The 16953-nt window shown below is 41.1% G+C and overlaps 1 protein-coding gene across 26 annotated transcripts in view; it reads left to right on the plus strand.

The window, feature by feature from the left end:
• C2CD5 (C2 calcium dependent domain containing 5) overlaps positions 1 to 14224 on the plus strand; it is a 124301-nt gene extending 110077 nt beyond the window's left edge. For 15 of the 26 annotated variants that reach the window (XM_032798347.2, XM_075069900.1, XM_075069847.1 and 12 more), the window contains 5 exons: positions 7200 to 7250; positions 8248 to 8349; positions 9253 to 9443; positions 12258 to 12404; positions 12805 to 14224. In XM_032798347.2, the coding sequence (XP_032654238.1) occupies positions 7200 to 7250; positions 8248 to 8349; positions 9253 to 9443; positions 12258 to 12404; positions 12805 to 12933 (620 nt within the window). In that variant the 3' untranslated portion in view covers positions 12934 to 14224. Of the gene's footprint in view, positions 1 to 1993; positions 2591 to 7199; positions 7251 to 8247; positions 8350 to 9252; positions 9444 to 12257; positions 12405 to 12804 lie in introns of those variants that run through there. The other 11 variants (XM_075069945.1, XM_075069886.1, XM_075069949.1 and 8 more) reach the window with 3 other exon arrangements.
• The last annotated feature ends 2729 nt before the right edge of the window (positions 14225 to 16953 follow it).

Here is a 16953-nt window from a genome sequence, read left to right on the forward strand (position 1 = left end):
CAAATGGAAAGTTTTATTTGAGGATTAGAGAGATATTGTTTTCTTAGGCCTGGTCTACACTACGCGTTTAAACTGAATTTAGTAGCGTTAAACCGATTTAATCCTGCACCCGTCCACACAGTGAGGCCCTTTATATCGATATAAAGGGCTCTTTAAACCGGTTTATGTACTCCTCCCCGATGAGAGGAGTAGCGCTGAAATCGGTATTGCCATGTCAGATTAGGGTTAGTGTGGCCGCAAATCGACGGTATTGGCCTCCAGGCAGTATCCCACAGTGCACCACTGTGACTGCTCTGGAAAGTAATCTGAACTCGGATGCACTGGCTAGGTAGACAGGAAAAGCCCCGCGAACTTTTGAATTTCATTTCCTGTTTGGCAGCGTGGAGAGCTCACCAGCACAGGTGACACGCAGAGCTCATCAGCACAGGTAACAATGCAAGTCTCCTGAGAATCGAAAAAAGCTCCAGCATGGACCGGCACGGAAGGTACTGGATCTTATTGCTGTATGAGGAGAGGATTCCATGCAACAGAACTCCTTCCAAAAGATGAAATGAAAAACATTTGAAAATTTCCAAGACCATAATGGAGAAAGTCCACACTAGGACTCAGTGCAGTGCCGTGTGAAAGTTAAGGAGCTCAGACAAGCCTACCAGAAAACAAAGAAGCAAACAGAAGGTCCGGGGCAGGGCCAAAACATGCTGCTTCTACAACTGAGCTGCATGCAATTCTAGGGGGTCCGCCACCAGTTCCCACCCGTCTGTGGATTCCGAGGTGGGGATAATCTCAGCATGCCTGAGGATTCTGTGGACGGGGAAGATGAGGACGAGGAGGAAGAGGAGGACGATCTTGCAGAGAGCACACAGCACTCTGTTCTCCCAACAGCCAGGGCTTTTTCTCACCCAGACGGAATTACTCTCTCAGCCCTCCCAAGCCACTAACCCAGACAATGAAACCATGGGAAGCGACATCTGGTGAGTGTACCTTTGTAAATATAAAACATGGTTTAAAAGCAAGCGTTTTTTAATGATTAATTTGCCCTAAGGACTTGGGATGCATTCGCAGCCAGTACAGTTATTGGAAAAGTCTGTTTAACATGTCTGGGGATGGAGCAGAAATCCTCCAGGGAATCTCCATGAAGCTCTCCTGGAGGTACTCCAAAAGCTTTGCAGAAGGTTTCTGGGCAGGGCAGCCTTATTCCATCCTCTATGGTAGGACACTTGACCATTGCCATGCATGTAGCAAGTAATCTGGTATCATTGCATGACAAAGCCTAGCTGTTATGGTCTCCGGTGATTGCATGGCAATATAGCAACATCCCGTTCTTTATCTCACTGTGTTATCCTCAGGATAGGATATCGTTCATGGTAACCTGGTTGAAATTCAGGTATTTAATTAAGGGGACAGAGATGGCCATTCCTGCTGGGCTGTTTGCCTGTTGCTTAAAAGAAATCCTTCTTTGCAGGTAGCTAAGCAGGAGGAGGGGAGAGGAGGAGGGGAATGGCGCTGAGCTTTTTCGCGTTTGGCTAGCAGGGATCTTCCCTGCTACCAGCCACGCGATGAGGGGAGAAGGGGGATGTTTAGTAGTGATCTTCCATGATACCTGCCACGTGGTGGGGGAAGGGGTAAAGTGATCATCCCAGAGAATTGGATGTTGGGGGTGGTTTCTGCTGCTGCATGTTAACAGGAAAGAAGCAGCCCTGAATGGGATTTGCTTGGTATTTGGGAAAGAAGGGCACTGTGTATATGAAGTCTGCAGAAGCCGAAAGACAGTGGCTTACCATGGACGCATGCAAGCTGAATTCTGGTGCCCAGACCTGCATCTGTGAGATCTCTAACGCCAGAGCTGCAGGCACTCAATATTAAGATTCAAAATGCGACGTTGTAGTGAAATCACATGTGCTATGTAAGGTGAATAGTGTTGTTCACTGTGAAAGAGTATAAGCATTGTTCTGTAAAATATATCGTCTCTCCCTTTTTTCCCTCCCTCATGCAGCTTCAGATTTTTCAAGCCTCCCTACTCCATCCCAAAGGCTATCTCAGATAAGGCGGCGGAAAAAAAAGATGCGAGACGAAACGTTCTCGGAAATCATGGAAGTGACCCGCAATGAAAGAGCTCATCTGAATGAGTGGAAGGACATGGTATCAAATTACAGGAAAGATGCCAGTGAACGTGAGGACAGAAGGGACCAACGTGAGGATAGGAGGGACGAACGTGAGCAGAGGAGAGACGCTCGAGATGAGAGGTGTAGGCAGGAAGATCAGCGGTGGCGGGATGCAATGCTGGGGCTGCTGCGTGATCAAACTGACATCCTCCGACGTGTGCCGCTGCAGCCCCTGTGTAACCACCTTCACCCCTCACCATGTTCCATATTTTCCTCACCCAGACAGGTAAGAACGCATGGGGGAAGGCTTCGTGCACCCACCCACTCCACCCTCGTGGACAGCCCAATCAAAAGGCTGTCATTACTTCGAAATTTTTTTAGTGGCCTTTTCCTTCCCTCCTATCCTCCTCCCAAACCACACCTGGGCTACCTTGTCAGTTCTCTCTCTCTTTTTATAATGACTTAATAAAGAATACATGATTTTTAAATGATAGTGACTTTATTTCCTTAAGCAAGCTGTAATCGAAGGGGGAGGGTGGGTTGCTTACAGGAATGGAGTCAATCAAGGGGGGTTCATCAAGGGGAAACAACAACAGTCACACCATACCTGGCCCGTGATGAAACTCGTTTTCAAAGCTTCTCTGATGCGCACCACTTCCTGGTGTGCACTTCTAATCGCCCTGGTGTCTGGCTGCGCGTAATCAGCGGCCAGGTGATTTGCCTCAGCCCCACCACCGCCATAAAGGCTCCCCTTACTCTCACAGAGATTGTGGCGCACACAGCACAGCAATAACAACGGACATTGGTTTGGCTGAGGTCTGAGCGAGTCAGTAATGTGCGCCAGCGCACCCTTTAAACGCCAAATGAACATTCTCCCACATTCTGCACTTGCTCAGCTGTGTGAACAACTCCTGACTACTGTCCAGGCTGCCTGTGTATGGTTCATGAGCCATGTCATCAAGGGGTGGCTGGGTCCCCAGGATAGTACAGGCATTCCAACATCCCCAACTGTTGTTTTCTGGTCTGGGAAGTAATTCCCTTGCTGCAGCCGTTTAAACAGAGTAGGTTCCTGAAGACGCGAGTGTCAGGAACCCTTCCTGCCATCCCATGTGGAGTTGTGAAACGTCCCTTGTATGCCACCAGTGCTTGCAGCACCATTGAAAAGTACCCTTGCGGTTTACATACTAGTGCCCTGGTGCTCCGGTGCCAAGATAGAGACATGGTTCCATCGGTCGCCCCACCACAATTAGGGAATCCCATTGCAGCAAAGCCATCCACTATGACCTGCATGTTCCCAGAGTCCACAACTTTTCGTAGCAGCAGCTAATGATTGCTTTGGCTACTTCATCACGCAGCCCCCGACAGAGATTTTCCCACTCCAAATTTGATTCCACTGCCAGTAGCGTTGCAAGCTCCGAGGGCTATCACCACTCGCTTGTGAACTGTGAGGGCTGCTCTCATCTTGGTATTCTGGCATTTCAGGCAGGGAAGCAATCACAGAGTTCCATGAAAGTGTCCTTACGCAGCAAAAGTTTCGCAGCCACTGGGAATCGTCCCAACCTGGCAAAACTAGTGGTCCCACCAGTCTGTGCTTGTTTCCCGGCCAAATCGGCGTTCAATGGCTAGAACGGTCCCATTTCACCAGGATCTCCAAAGCGCAGGGGCCGCAGTTTGAGAGAATTCTGGTCCATGTCGTCATCACACTTGTGTCGCGCGCTGCCGTAGCTGCCTCCTCCTCGCTTGGCTTTGCAGGTCCTGGTTCAGCATAGACTGCATGAGAATGCGTGAGTGTTACAACATCCACGATGCAGTCTTGATCTCGAGCAGGGTCCATGCTTGTTGTGTATGGGTTTGCACAGTTCACCCAGGAAAAAAGGCGACGGTTGTCTGCTGCTTCACGGAGGGAGGGGGAAGCTGTACCCAGAACCACCTGCGACAATGTTTTTTGCCCATCAGGCACTGGAATCTCAATCCGAATTCCAAGGGGCGGGGGAGACTGCGGGAACTATGGGATAGCTACGGGATAGCTACCCACAGTGCAACGCTCCGGAAATCGACGCTAGCCTCGGTACATGGACGAACACCGCCGAATTAATGTGCTTAGTGTGGCCGCGTGCACGCGACTTTATACAATCTGTTTTACAAAACTGGTTTATGTAAAATTGGAATAATCCCATAGTGTAGACAAACCCTTAAACTCAGAGGTGGCATTGTGTTCTAAGTTTTGTTTTAGTTCTGCAGCAAACCACATTGAATTCCGTTTATCAAAGCATTTAATCTACTGAATACTTTTCCCCCCATCCTTTCATCCACCAAAAGAAACCCCGGCATTTACCCATAAAAAGTAATAATCGTTTTTTTGCACCAATTTTCACCTTTTGTTGTTGTAATAAACACCGATAAATTCCTGGGAAAAATAAAAACTGAAAACGAAGAGCTCTGTGTATAACAGCTTGTTGTATAGTATACGGCTGAAAACGTGGTCTAATCTCAGAGGTGAAAGAGACCATCTATCATAACAAAGAAAAAAAAAGAGAGAGAGCAGACATGACTATATTTCATAGAGCAACAGAGTCTATAGAAAAATTCAGCAAAGGTGAACCATGTGGAAAAAGCACATCATGGCGATACAGACACAATGTATTCTGAGGCTACCCATTTCTCAGGCATGTTGAATGATTGTTCTTGTATAATTCATGTGATAAGGAATGCCTTATAAAATCCATGGGGAATTTGTTGAAAAGTACTAGAAATAATCTTGATAGGGATGCTGTAGTATGTTGAACAAGTATGTGAACCTATGGAGAGGAAGAGAAAGTCCTATGGTCTTCATGCTTGTTGCATTCCTTCCCCAAACAATTTTGAGAGCTATGTACATGTCTTGAATGTATCACATTTTTTTGAGTATTGTTGTTACTCATTGAATAAAATGGGATTGGAATAAAGCAGTAATAAGTTGTGTAAAGGCTTTTAAAGCCTTGTGGGGAGCCTTCAATGACTGGATCTTTCCGCGAGGGAATAACAGTGGTGATTTGGGCCCGATATATTAGCCTATTCAGTATTTCTTATCAAGCTTGAATAATTTGACAGAAGGTAGGATCCTCCTGAAACACATCCCATTTCTGAGCAGAGAAAGTACTCTCAGCTTAGTATAAAAATTGATTATAGCACTAAATTTCTTGGAGGTCACTGGTTACCTCACCCTGATTCCACAGTTCATTGCGTGTGGGAGTATTGCTGTACCCATGTGAATCCTCATTGACTTCAGTGGAACTCTATTTGGGCACTGCAGCCTGCCCACATACAATGAATTGTAAAATTGGGGCCTTAGATGGCCTTCTTGCTTTATTTTGGGGGGAAGGAATATTCATCTTGACCTGACTTTTCTTTTTCCAAAATGTGAACAAAATTGCTCAGTTATTTGAGTTTCATGGACGTTAAAACTCTCTCTCTCCAAATAAATCATCTGAATTTTATGCACTAGTAACTGACTTAAAACATTTGAGGAGGAACTGATTACCCCTATGTTTAGGTTGTCCAACACTTTTTCCATTATACAATAATTTTTGTGATTTTCACACTTCTGTTTACAGCAGGCCTTTGAAATTTTGCACAAAAAAACCCCTATCTCAAACTAGGGTCTTTTTTTTTTCTTTCTTTCTTTTTTTTGTCCCATGAAATTTGTTGTTTTAAAGACTTTGATGGGCATTTCTTAAATAACAATAACTCATAATTTTGGCATCTCAGTAGCTATAGCTGTTTACCCAGATCATGGGTACCAGCATGGGAAGAAGCAGTTTTCACAGAGCTGTTACTTACCTCACCCTGTCTTGCCCACTTGTATGAGCGATGAGTGCACTCTGCCCCAAAGTACCAGCGAGTGTTACTGTCATCATTCTGTGGGAAGTATGCTGTGCCAAGTATAGATCTGGTTCAGAGTACTTCCAAGGAGCCATGGGGAAACTGGAAGATAAAGTGTTTCTGAGCATCAATTTCTGTCTCCTCCTTCAGGGATAGCACAGTTACGACCTGCATGTAGCTTGGGGCTTGGAACAAAGCCACAATTTAAGTCCATAGGAAGTGCGGTATGCCATCCTCCCCCCTTGCTAATAAAAACCAATATGAAAAAAATTTGGAAAGCTTGCTCAGTTTCAGGTAGTTGAGGATGAAAAATTCCATTATTACACGTCTACCTTGATATAATGTTGTCCTTGGGAGCCAAAAAATCTTACCGCATTATAGGTGAAACAATGTTATATTAAACTTGCTTTGATCCACCGGAGTGCGCAGCCCTGCCCTTCCCCCTCCCCCGGAGCACTGCTTTACCGCGTTATATCCAAATTCGTGTTATATCGGGTGGCGTTATATCAAGGTAGCGGTTTATCATGTAAAAACCTTTAAAATCATGTCTTGTGTGTTGGAACAACCTTAGCCAGTTCCGCATCAACAATTCGAACAAAGTTTGAAGCATAGTCAAATATAATTTAAATATATTAATTTTGATTAGAGTATTGCATTTTTACTGCTCTCTCCTTTATGTAACAGTCCTCTATGCTCTGCATTAATGTGCACCCAGTCAACTGGGTTAACCATTAATCTGCTCCATTGCATATATAGACTGTTATATTCCTCCCCAGCCCATTGTAATCTTTTATCTAAATTATACAGATTAGGTTCACTTACTCTTTCTTCATAAATCACACTGTAATACTTTTATAATTTTGTTTACCCATCTGCAGATTCTCTCTTGTTTTTGTCTTTTTTTGTTAGCAAGTTGCTCTAAATAGTACTCAGGTACTTCTGATTGCCAAGGAGTATGTATAGTTTCATATCATAGTTTGATGTTTTAGATATAATGGTGAAGTTGATTGATTGTACTATGCTACAAAAGTACATTAATCAAATCCACATAGAGTGTAGTCTTTACCGAATTCATGTTTGTACTGAGACTCTAAAACCACTATAGAGCGGGGGTTTTTTCTGCCAGTTTAATCTCTAAAATCCTTTAATAGAAGAAAAAAGATCCTCTGTACAACATATCTGTGCAGTTAATTTTGTTCATATGTGACATGAGTGGAATTCGTTTTGTCTTACTAGAGGTCCTGGAGAATGCAAGTTCCCACACAGGTGTACCAGCTGCACAGAGAGGTGAGTTTATTTAATGTAGCCATAATCCAGAACAGGGTGGACATTCCTGGGCCACTGGGCCACACTTTAGATTTGTCTTCGTTCACCCAGGAAGTGTTTACCGGTTGCCTAGGAATGCATGCTCTGCTATGGCTTATTGATCTCAGCATATGTTTTTTAAAAAAATCACAAGAGATAGTTAAGATTATTTGCACTAATTAAGAGAGTCTTTCTGCATATAACTATATCTGCTAGAGAAGTAGTTCCTCAGAGAAGAGTTTTGTTGTTTAATTCATTTTGGCTTATTTTAATGTTAATTTGTATTTGTTTTTACAGAGTAATGTGCTAACGGTCAGTTATTAAAAGGTCCTTGGATGCTTGCCAAAGTGTTCTCAAGACCAGTTTCAGGGGTACTAACCTAAAAACAAGACAGTGTCGTATCAGAAAAACAACCCTTCAGTTTTAATTGTAAAAATGCCTTTTTTGGGGAAAAGTAATGCTTCAAAATGAAAATACTTGCACATTAAAAATTGAGAGGTTGTTCCAACTGTGACTTTTACCCTAACCCAAACCATATGTTTTTAAGCTGAAGGCAGGGGAAGTGGTTGATAGTTATATCCAGGAACTTTAAATTCATGATCATTAGCTCCTTGTGAAAAAAAGAACAGGAATACAAATTAAGATTAAATAGAGCTAAAATAACGTTAAGAAACTAAAACTACTTACTTAAGGTGAAGAAGCTAGAACAAGATGTGATGATTTTATTTACACGTTTCCAGTGACGAAGTCTTAGTCAGTTGGTTCACAGCTGTGACATCACCAGTAATCAGTACACTGCTTTGGACAATATAGGATAGGGCTGGACATTTAACTTTTCCTTTAAACAGATGTGAAAGGGATATTCATTCTTCCTCCGATACAGAAAATTGCTTCATCAAAAGGATCACTAAGGTGGGCAAGAGACGTCATCCATATTCTTTCTTTGTTTTTTCTTTTGTTTTTCTGTCTGTGTTTTCAGCAACGTCAGTTGATTACAGTTCCTTTGCAGACAGATGCAACAGCTGGATAGAGCTCATTAAACTGAAAGCTCAGACCATAAGGCGTGGATCAAATAAGACAAGTAGGCGGATGTTTCTACCACATTATGATAATCTGAGACATATCTCTGATTTCCCAGTGGTGGAGGGTGGAGTTTCCTACCCAGTAGTGGCATTGCAATTCGAAAGCACGACAGCAATCCGAACGCAAAAACTGCAGATGCTTTCTAGTGTCTGTTTAAAAATAAATTAATTTAGGAATTAGGAGTTAGTAGTTTAAATGCAGAATGCAGTCTTACTATGTTGCTTACTAAAAAACAGTTACCAATAAAGTATATAGCTATAAATAGCCATGTTAATTGTATAACATATATGCATACACTCTGTGGGTGTAGGTGTATGTATAAACTTGGAAAATTTTTGGTGAGAAACAGGTAGCAATCATGTAAGTGACAGTCAAACCAATTATCACTAAATTAGCAACTCGTGAGTTATTCTTCAGTAGTTCTTTCGTTGAAGATCTGTCTGTTTTACTTAAAATATTCAAGATTAAGGTTATCTGAAAGTTGACAATGAAGAATTTTTTAATGGAAAATGCTGCACTGGGGAAACATGACAACTTTCACACTCTTCCTGTAGTAATTTGTTCCTCCAGGAGATATTTATTTCAAAATGTTGGCACCCTTTTTCCTTTACCTTCACTGATAACTGATTGTTGTATGTGCAGCTGCTAGCCTCAATGTTTTCTTTTGCAGGAATGCCACTCTTCCAAATAAATTCCATTGCAGCTTTTTGTCTTTTTGCATGCATTGCATGATAATTTCCTTTCTTTCATGACATGGCTGAACATCACAGGCAGCTGAATATAATCACCAAGCTATTTGGAAACCATAAAGAAGAGTTGTTTTGTTTTAAGAACACATCATTGATCATACTCAATAGTTACTTTCTTTTCTTTTCTTTTTCTTCTTTTCCACCTTTTTTAGCTGCTTCTCTTGACAAAGCAAGTCCACTGGCTGAAGGACACTTGCGTCACCGTTCTGTTCCATCATGCACCAATTCTACTGTCTCGGTTGTTAAGATGACACCTCTTTCTTTTATCCCTGGGGCAAAAATAACCAAGTATCTTGGGATAATCAACATGTTTTTTATTCGAGAAACCACTTCTTTACGTGAGGTGAGCTGTATATTAGGACTTTGCACTTTTTTGTGAATTGATAACAACAAAGCTAAATGAGTTTACTGTCTGAATTAACTGTATGGCACAGGAAGAGAGCTGACTTTTCACAACTTAGGCACTGTGTGCTAAGCGACTAGGGGTCACATAAAGGTGATCCTCTTACTTGTTGTTCCTCTCACATTATAAAAAGGGCTGCTTCGTTTGTTTATTCTTCAAATTGGTAAGAAGTATTACTCACTCATGTAGCCAGTAAAATAGCATTACATGGTCAGGGAGCTTACGAGTGGTCCATTATAATTGGTGGCCATTTTGATATAGGCCAAATACAGCACAGCATCCAAACAAAGCTAAAACCAGCAAATGGAAAATTGTATATCCCTTGGGGGGGGAGGGATAGCTCAGTGGTTTGAGCATTGGCCTGCTAAACCAAGGGTTGTGAGTTCAGTCCTTGAGGGGGCCATTTAGGGATCGGGGCAAAAATCTGTCTGGGAATTGGTCTTGCTTTGAGCAGGGGGTTGGACTACATGACCTCCTGAGATCCCTTCCAACCCTCGTATTCTATGATTTCAGTGGCTGTTGGAGCTCCTTTGGGCCCTAAAATTGAGATTTGCTCAAAAGCTAAAAACTGATCCTTAGTTAAAGGAAAAGATCAATGGTAAGCTTTCAAAGCATGTATGGTTTTTGTGGTTCCTTACTTAGTCTTATGCAAGGATTCACAAATTACATATGGCCATTTGAACAGGCAGCATTCCAAGCCTTCCCAGCCACATGCATCTGAGCTGCTTCAGGAATGCCATAAATGTTTGAAAAGCCTGCCACTGTGTATTAACCAGTGGAAGCAGCTTAGTGTTAGCAGCTATCCCGTAGAAGCTTTGGACAGCCAAACTTTACATTTGAATCTTGCAATTTATGCCTTGTAATTTACGTATCTTTAAAATTTAATTGAAAACTACATGTCATTTTTCAAAGTGATATATGATGTAACTTAATCTGTCACCCTAAAGTCTTAGTTTCTTTGTGCCTCAGTTTCCGCACCTGTATTCGTCAGGACAAGGATCTGTTTTTTTAACTGTTTGCACAGTACCCAACACAATATTGTCCTCGGATGGAATGTAATACAGTTAGATAATCATAATATATAAAAATGGTTGTAATTATATCCACTCTTGTAAATTATTCTGAGCATGTGTATAGTATTTTCTGTTTATTATTTATGATGATGGTTTAGCAGTTGCTTTATGGAATATGGAGTAGTCCAAGGCCCTTTAACACTTTCAGAGGTGTTTGCAAAATTCTGGGTTTCAAAAAGTGAAGGGTGCCACATATCTGGTTTATCCTGTGTCTTTTAGATACTGCAGTGTACATGTAGATATACAAAATCTTTTCCTTTCGCTTTGTATCATTAGATTATTATACCCACTTACTTGTATCATTATTCTATTGATCTTTTTGCACTGATGCTGTACTCTGTGTAGATTTAGATTTTGACAGGGTATGTCTGATGCAGATGATAAACTGGTGTCCATATTTTGGGTTTCTCACTGCAATTGACTTTCTTTAGTGTTGTATGCATGGAAATATTGTGGAACAATAAAAATAATTTTGGCTTTTTATCAATTCATCATCATATATTTCCTGTTTTCTGGGTCCTGACTTCTTTACCAGTGGATGATACCTCTTTCTATAGTAACTGGGGTGGTCAAAACTTGTCATTCGGCTTTCTAAGATTAGCTGTGCCCCTTTTGCTGCTTGCCAGCGGTGCAGAAACAAGTGTTCCTGCCTTTCATCTTCCATTCCTAGCTTTTGCAGCTATTTTGGCTCAAACACTATTAACTTCAGTTTCTTTCTTCAGTCCTTTCTGTCTTCCTTCAGGGTGGCTGTTAGTGGAGACTCCCTTCTCCCCACAGGAACCATATGTGGAGCAGTACACTTGAGTGTCCTCTCTACTCCTCCTCCCAATTTAGTTGGCATGGCACAGCAGATAAACAAGCAAAAAAAAAACACCTTACATTTTTCAAAATACGCTCTACATGTGAGAAATCCTTTTGGGGTCAAGAGAAGGAAAGCTCTGTCACAACTGTTCTGGCTCAGGGACCTCATTCAGCCAGGGGATAGAACAGCACAGCTCTGTGTCTGGTTTTCCTTCCACCACATGCAGGAGAGACTGTGGAAAAAGCAGGCTGTCATCAGCAGGTGTTGGACCACTGTGACAAAAACTGGGCTTTAACTGGAGTTCTTTACGATGATTACACAGATTCACATGACTTCTCTTGGTTCCTGTTTCTTCAGGAATGTGAATTAGTGGAAAGAATTGAGAGGCTGGCCTTGCCTGCAGGTCCATGTCTTGTTTCAGATCAGAAAAATCCAGTCCCCTGAAGAGTATGCCCACAATTCCATACAGCCAGTTTTCTAGGGGGTCCCAACAAAAATGTGGACTGTGCAGGAGTGTCCTAAGTGTGTGGGTATATTCAGGTGATGATTTTGATGAATTCTAGTTACAGGTAAATAACCTCTTCATTCTTTTCTTGTTTACTCATGTAGCAGAATTTTTTCATTTGTTTTTCAGCAAATGCTCATTCACTCAGAAGCAGGTGATGCATAACTCTCAAAACAAGTTCAGTCGTTATATTACAGGGAAGTAAAATTTTACAGGTCACTTTTTACAGAACAAGATGTTGCTCCTCAAAAATATATACAAATCAGCATTCATTGGAAGGGAATAATTTGAAAGGAGGGGAACATAAGTAAGATATCCAATGCTATTTATTGACAGTTACATAAAATCCACTTGTGTTTGTTTGTTCTTTTTAGGAGGGCGGTGTCAGTGGCTTTCTCCATGCTTTCATTGCTGAAGTGTTTGCAATGGTGAGGGCACACGTTGCGGCTTTAGGGGGGAATGCAGTTGTCTCGTACATAATGAAACAGTGTGTTTTCATGGAGAACCCCAACAAAAATCAGGTAAATTGTGTTTGAAATGACAATTTTTCTGACCAATATGAGCTGAGTCTGATGTCATATGTAACCAATCTTAGAGGAAAATACCCATGTAGGATGAGGTTATTCTAATCAGTCCACATAAGTACAAGGAGGAGTAAGTCTCTCTCTCTCTCTTAAAAAAAAAAAAAAGTTATGTGGACCGAGGAGAGATCTAGTGGGCATAATCTGACCCAGTAGGAGGTTTTTGATTTGTTTGAGCTTTTTTTTTTAATTTTGTTTTAGAATTAAAGTTAACATATCAGAATGATATGGCAAGAACTTAGGTGAATGAATTTAATTGATTTTAGTATTAAGTCCAAAGGCTGAAAATATGCTCCATAAAGGATATATTTAACTATTTAAAAATTATCTGTCTTTCCAGGCACAGTGTCTAATAAATGTCAGTGGGGATGCAGTGATTGTTGTACGTGAATCTGAATTAGAAATGGTACCAGTGCAACCATCTACTGCTGTCTCTCAACCTGCAAGTGCTGGAGATGTCACGACATGAAGCCAGAAGAAATGGAAAGGCCCTGCCCAAAGTAAAAAGATCTCTGCAAAATGTGGGAATGTTTAGTTTTACCTCTTCAAAAATCAGTAATTCTCCAAAATATTACAGTCAGCTAAATCTGAGACAATCACTAACCTTCATTCATCAACTTTACATAATAGCCAAGGCAACGTTTTATTGGCAAGTACCCTGTAATTCCATTTTTTTAATTATTAGCCCCTGTGAAATCTAGACAGAAGATGAGGCATTGATCTAAAGGAATTCCATAGAGCTCCTGAAATAAAACAGGAACTTACCTTTGTCTTTTCTTCATGTAGTTGTTTGACAAGGCCAGAACAAATAATAACTCAAACAGTATCTGAGTCTGATAATGCTTGTTCATTTTAATTGACTCTTAATTTAAGAAACAAAAACTGGAAGATAATTAAGAAACTGGAATCAGCTGCCTTTGAATGAGCAAGAGATCATGAACTGGTTTGAAAAAGATATTACCAAATAAGCAGTCGTCTGATATGAAGTCTGTAACGAGCTTTAGTTCATGGAACTTTGAGAGGAAAAAAGCACGAGAAATGACTGTCTGAACTTAGCAGCATGCTTAAATGTTTTTCAGCTGTTTGTGAACTAGTGAATATTTTTATTGTACAACATTTTTTTATTTTAAATGTTCGATGTTGCTGCTGCTTTGTAAGCATAACTATGGTAAAACAAAATAAATTATTATATCTGGTTCAGGTATTATAAGTTCATTTCAATATTAACATTTGTACAATGCTTTTTTGGGGGCAGGGGGAGAGAGTCTGCAAAATAATGTCTTAAACTACTGAAGTCCAGTTTTTTAGGGCATGATCTTGCAATATTGATATAGACAAAGTCAGAGAGACAGTCACCTGCATATATGGAGGCAGAATTACGCCCTCTGTATTTTGCTATTTGGAAATGCCTGGCTAAGTTGGGTAAAAGAACAGTTAAAGTATTTTTATGACATTAACTTCTGCAAGTCAGGTTTCCTTTCAAATACTATAATTGGGAGATGATGGGTACTGCAGGAAAAGGAAGCAATCCATTTCCAGCAAATCTTTTGAAGACTTTGGTAGAATAATATAAAGACTGACTCTTTTTAGATTTGAAGACATGTTCATGGAAATATGTGTTGACAACATCTAATATGGAACTTGAATAAATGTGTAAACTTGAATGTAAATATTCTGTGTAGTCAGACCCAAATATCCCATTGTATATGAGCATGAAAATCATATTCCTCCTTTGTACAATAAATTTCTGTATGAAACCACTGGATTTTTGTTTGTTTGTAGGTCAGTATATAATAGCTACATGCTGAAGCTTTTGGAATGGCATGGCAAACTCGTCTTCAAATATAAAGAAGGGTAGAGATTAGGAATCTCTTTAACAAGTTTTTGAATTGGGTGCCCTTAATGGGGAGTTTGGTCATCAAGCTTAATTACATTTTGTTAAATTCTGTGGCAGTGATCAGTAAAGTTTCTCTTATTTAGGGTATGTCTACACTTGCAGAGTTTTTGCGCTGTAAGTTTAACCAGTGATAGTGAACTGGTGAAAGTAAAGCACTGGTTTGTGTATTCACTTAATTCCTCAAGCGTCAGAGTGTGTTTACATTAACAGCACTTTCAGCGCCAGGAGAGCAGCGCTCTAGGGCAGCTATCCCACAGTGCAGTTCTCTCCAGTTTGATGGGTCTTGTGGGAAGCGGGCAGGGTGATAGCAGGGCATCCTGGGTCCCTGCACAGCCCTCCTCTCCTCAAATACTGATAAGCTCCAGTAGCTCAGCGTTGCTCCAAACAGGGGATCACTTGCTCCCTGGAACAGGCATTGTCACCTGGCCAGATAAGTGAGCACTTGCCAAGAAAACAGGAAGGGGAGTTTCAAAGTTCTTTGAGCTTTACAGAGGGAGGGGTGTATGTCCATTTACTTGGCAAGAGAGCAGCAGAGCTGCTGGCTAGAGCGTTCTCCTAGGCACTGTGGGATATCCTCCGGAGGCTAAAAGCTGTGTAAACAGAAAGACATGTCTTCACTTGCACATCACCACAAAAGCATCTCTGGCAAGCGCTTTATGCCTCTCATGGAGGTGATTTTCTTTTTGCGGTGAAACTTCTGAGTTTGAGTCATTGGCAAATATAGACGCTCCCATGGTTTTTGCACAAAAAAGGGACTTTTCCCGCTTTAAATGGCAAGAGTAGACATGCCCTTAATGTCTAGAGCAGTGATATTCAGGAGCCAAATTAGTGATCAACATTACCCAAAAGAGCCACAGTAGTGTGAATTCATTGTTTCATTTACTATTTATATAGATATATAAATAGTTTCACAGCAAAATGACTGACCAAGTATTATTTTATCAACTACAATTGATTAATAACATAGTTAAAGCACCCTGATTGGTTAATAATTAAATCTCACAGTGATCTGATATTTGGTGCAAAGAGCCACAGGAGACACATTAAAGTAGTGGATAGTAAAATGAAAGTGGCCTCTACTCACTTGACTGGCTGTAAGTGAACCAGAAGTTGACTTGTGCCAATTTGCTCCTTCATATGAGTACAATTGAGTGGAATATTTAGATTTTCAGATACGATTTAGCTGGATATTTTTATAAAGTTTAACATGTATGGCTGCATCTACTCTACATCTTCCTTGTGGCATGATTTGACCGCTAAACATTTCCAAATCCCAGTCCCTGTCATAGCCCAGGCAGTGCTCCCAACAAGGCTATTCAGCGTCACAGGGTAATTATGCAAATAACAAGGCATGGGTTTATCATACTAGACAGACTGGAAAAAGGTTAAATCTTGATCCACAACCAGTTTAAAAAGACATTTTACAGTTGTAGGATTCTCTAAATGTTGTGAAAAAGTTTTCTTCTCATCTTGAAGTTATCATTTCAAGAAGAGAACTTTTTCACATTGTATGAACATTTTAGAATAGAAGAAAATTATTTTCTTCAATTGAAGTGGAAAGATGGTATCTCAACTGTCCCCATGGGTGCCTCACCAAATCAGAATGGCTATCCCAATGAGCTACTTACATAACAAAATTTCTGTTAAAATTGATTAGATGGGAGATTGGTAACAACAGATGAAGCCTTTTACATATAGATCATTGGTTACAGTCCATATTGTCTGTGTGATCTGGTGTGCCTGGGGTAGCCCTCACTGGAAATGCCAAGGTCAAGGCAGGCTGCAAAAGGGAGAACAGATATTAGTGGGTAACACTGAAAACTCCCCATCCAGTCACGAACTGTGCTGCTAATTCTCCCACACTGGTTATTAAGAAGCAAACAAAGGAATCACCCAGCCCCCTTTATTGCATTCCAGTTCTCTGGCTCCCAATCAGCACCTAAGTCCAGTACAGTGAGAAGTTATTTAAAAAACTGCTCACCTGTACAAAATGTTCTTCTGACCCCAAAGGGTCAGCCACGTTACAGTACCAGGTCTGTATAGGTTTGGATCTTACCCAAAATACCATGCTGCCAGCCAATCCTTTAGTATCTAAAACTGAAGGTTTATTATAAAGAAAGAAGAAGAGAGATGTTAAATGGTAAAAGTCACATACACACAAAAGACTTCAAAGTCCATATATCAGGTTCCTAGCCGTATTGGTGAGTTTGCGGGTTTGAAAGTCCCTCTGGAACACATCCACAGCTTGGATGGGTCATTCAGTCCTTTGTTCAGAGCTTCAGTCTGTAGAAAATATACTCAAGGAAACAAGCAGGACGGAAGATAAGAAGCAGGATTGAATACAAATTGGAGAAGATGCAGCAGCCTTTTATAGTCTTTTGCCATGTGTCTTGTGCTTCCGTTGTCTCAAACACACGTTGTCCAGCACATGGCTTGGAAGCCATAGAATTCTGTCCACAGGCAGCCCCTGCATGCCTTGCTGAATCATAAGGTGTATCCCTTGCCTTCTGTCAAGGGGTCAGTTGTATAGCTGATGGTCCTTAAAGGGCCATCAAGCAGGTTAGGCAGAGCTGATGCCAAAATGTCTAGGGG

This window comes from Chelonoidis abingdonii, chromosome 1 (genome assembly GCF_003597395.2).
Source record: "Chelonoidis abingdonii isolate Lonesome George chromosome 1, CheloAbing_2.0, whole genome shotgun sequence".
NCBI classification, from domain to species: domain Eukaryota; kingdom Metazoa; phylum Chordata; order Testudines; family Testudinidae; genus Chelonoidis; species Chelonoidis abingdonii.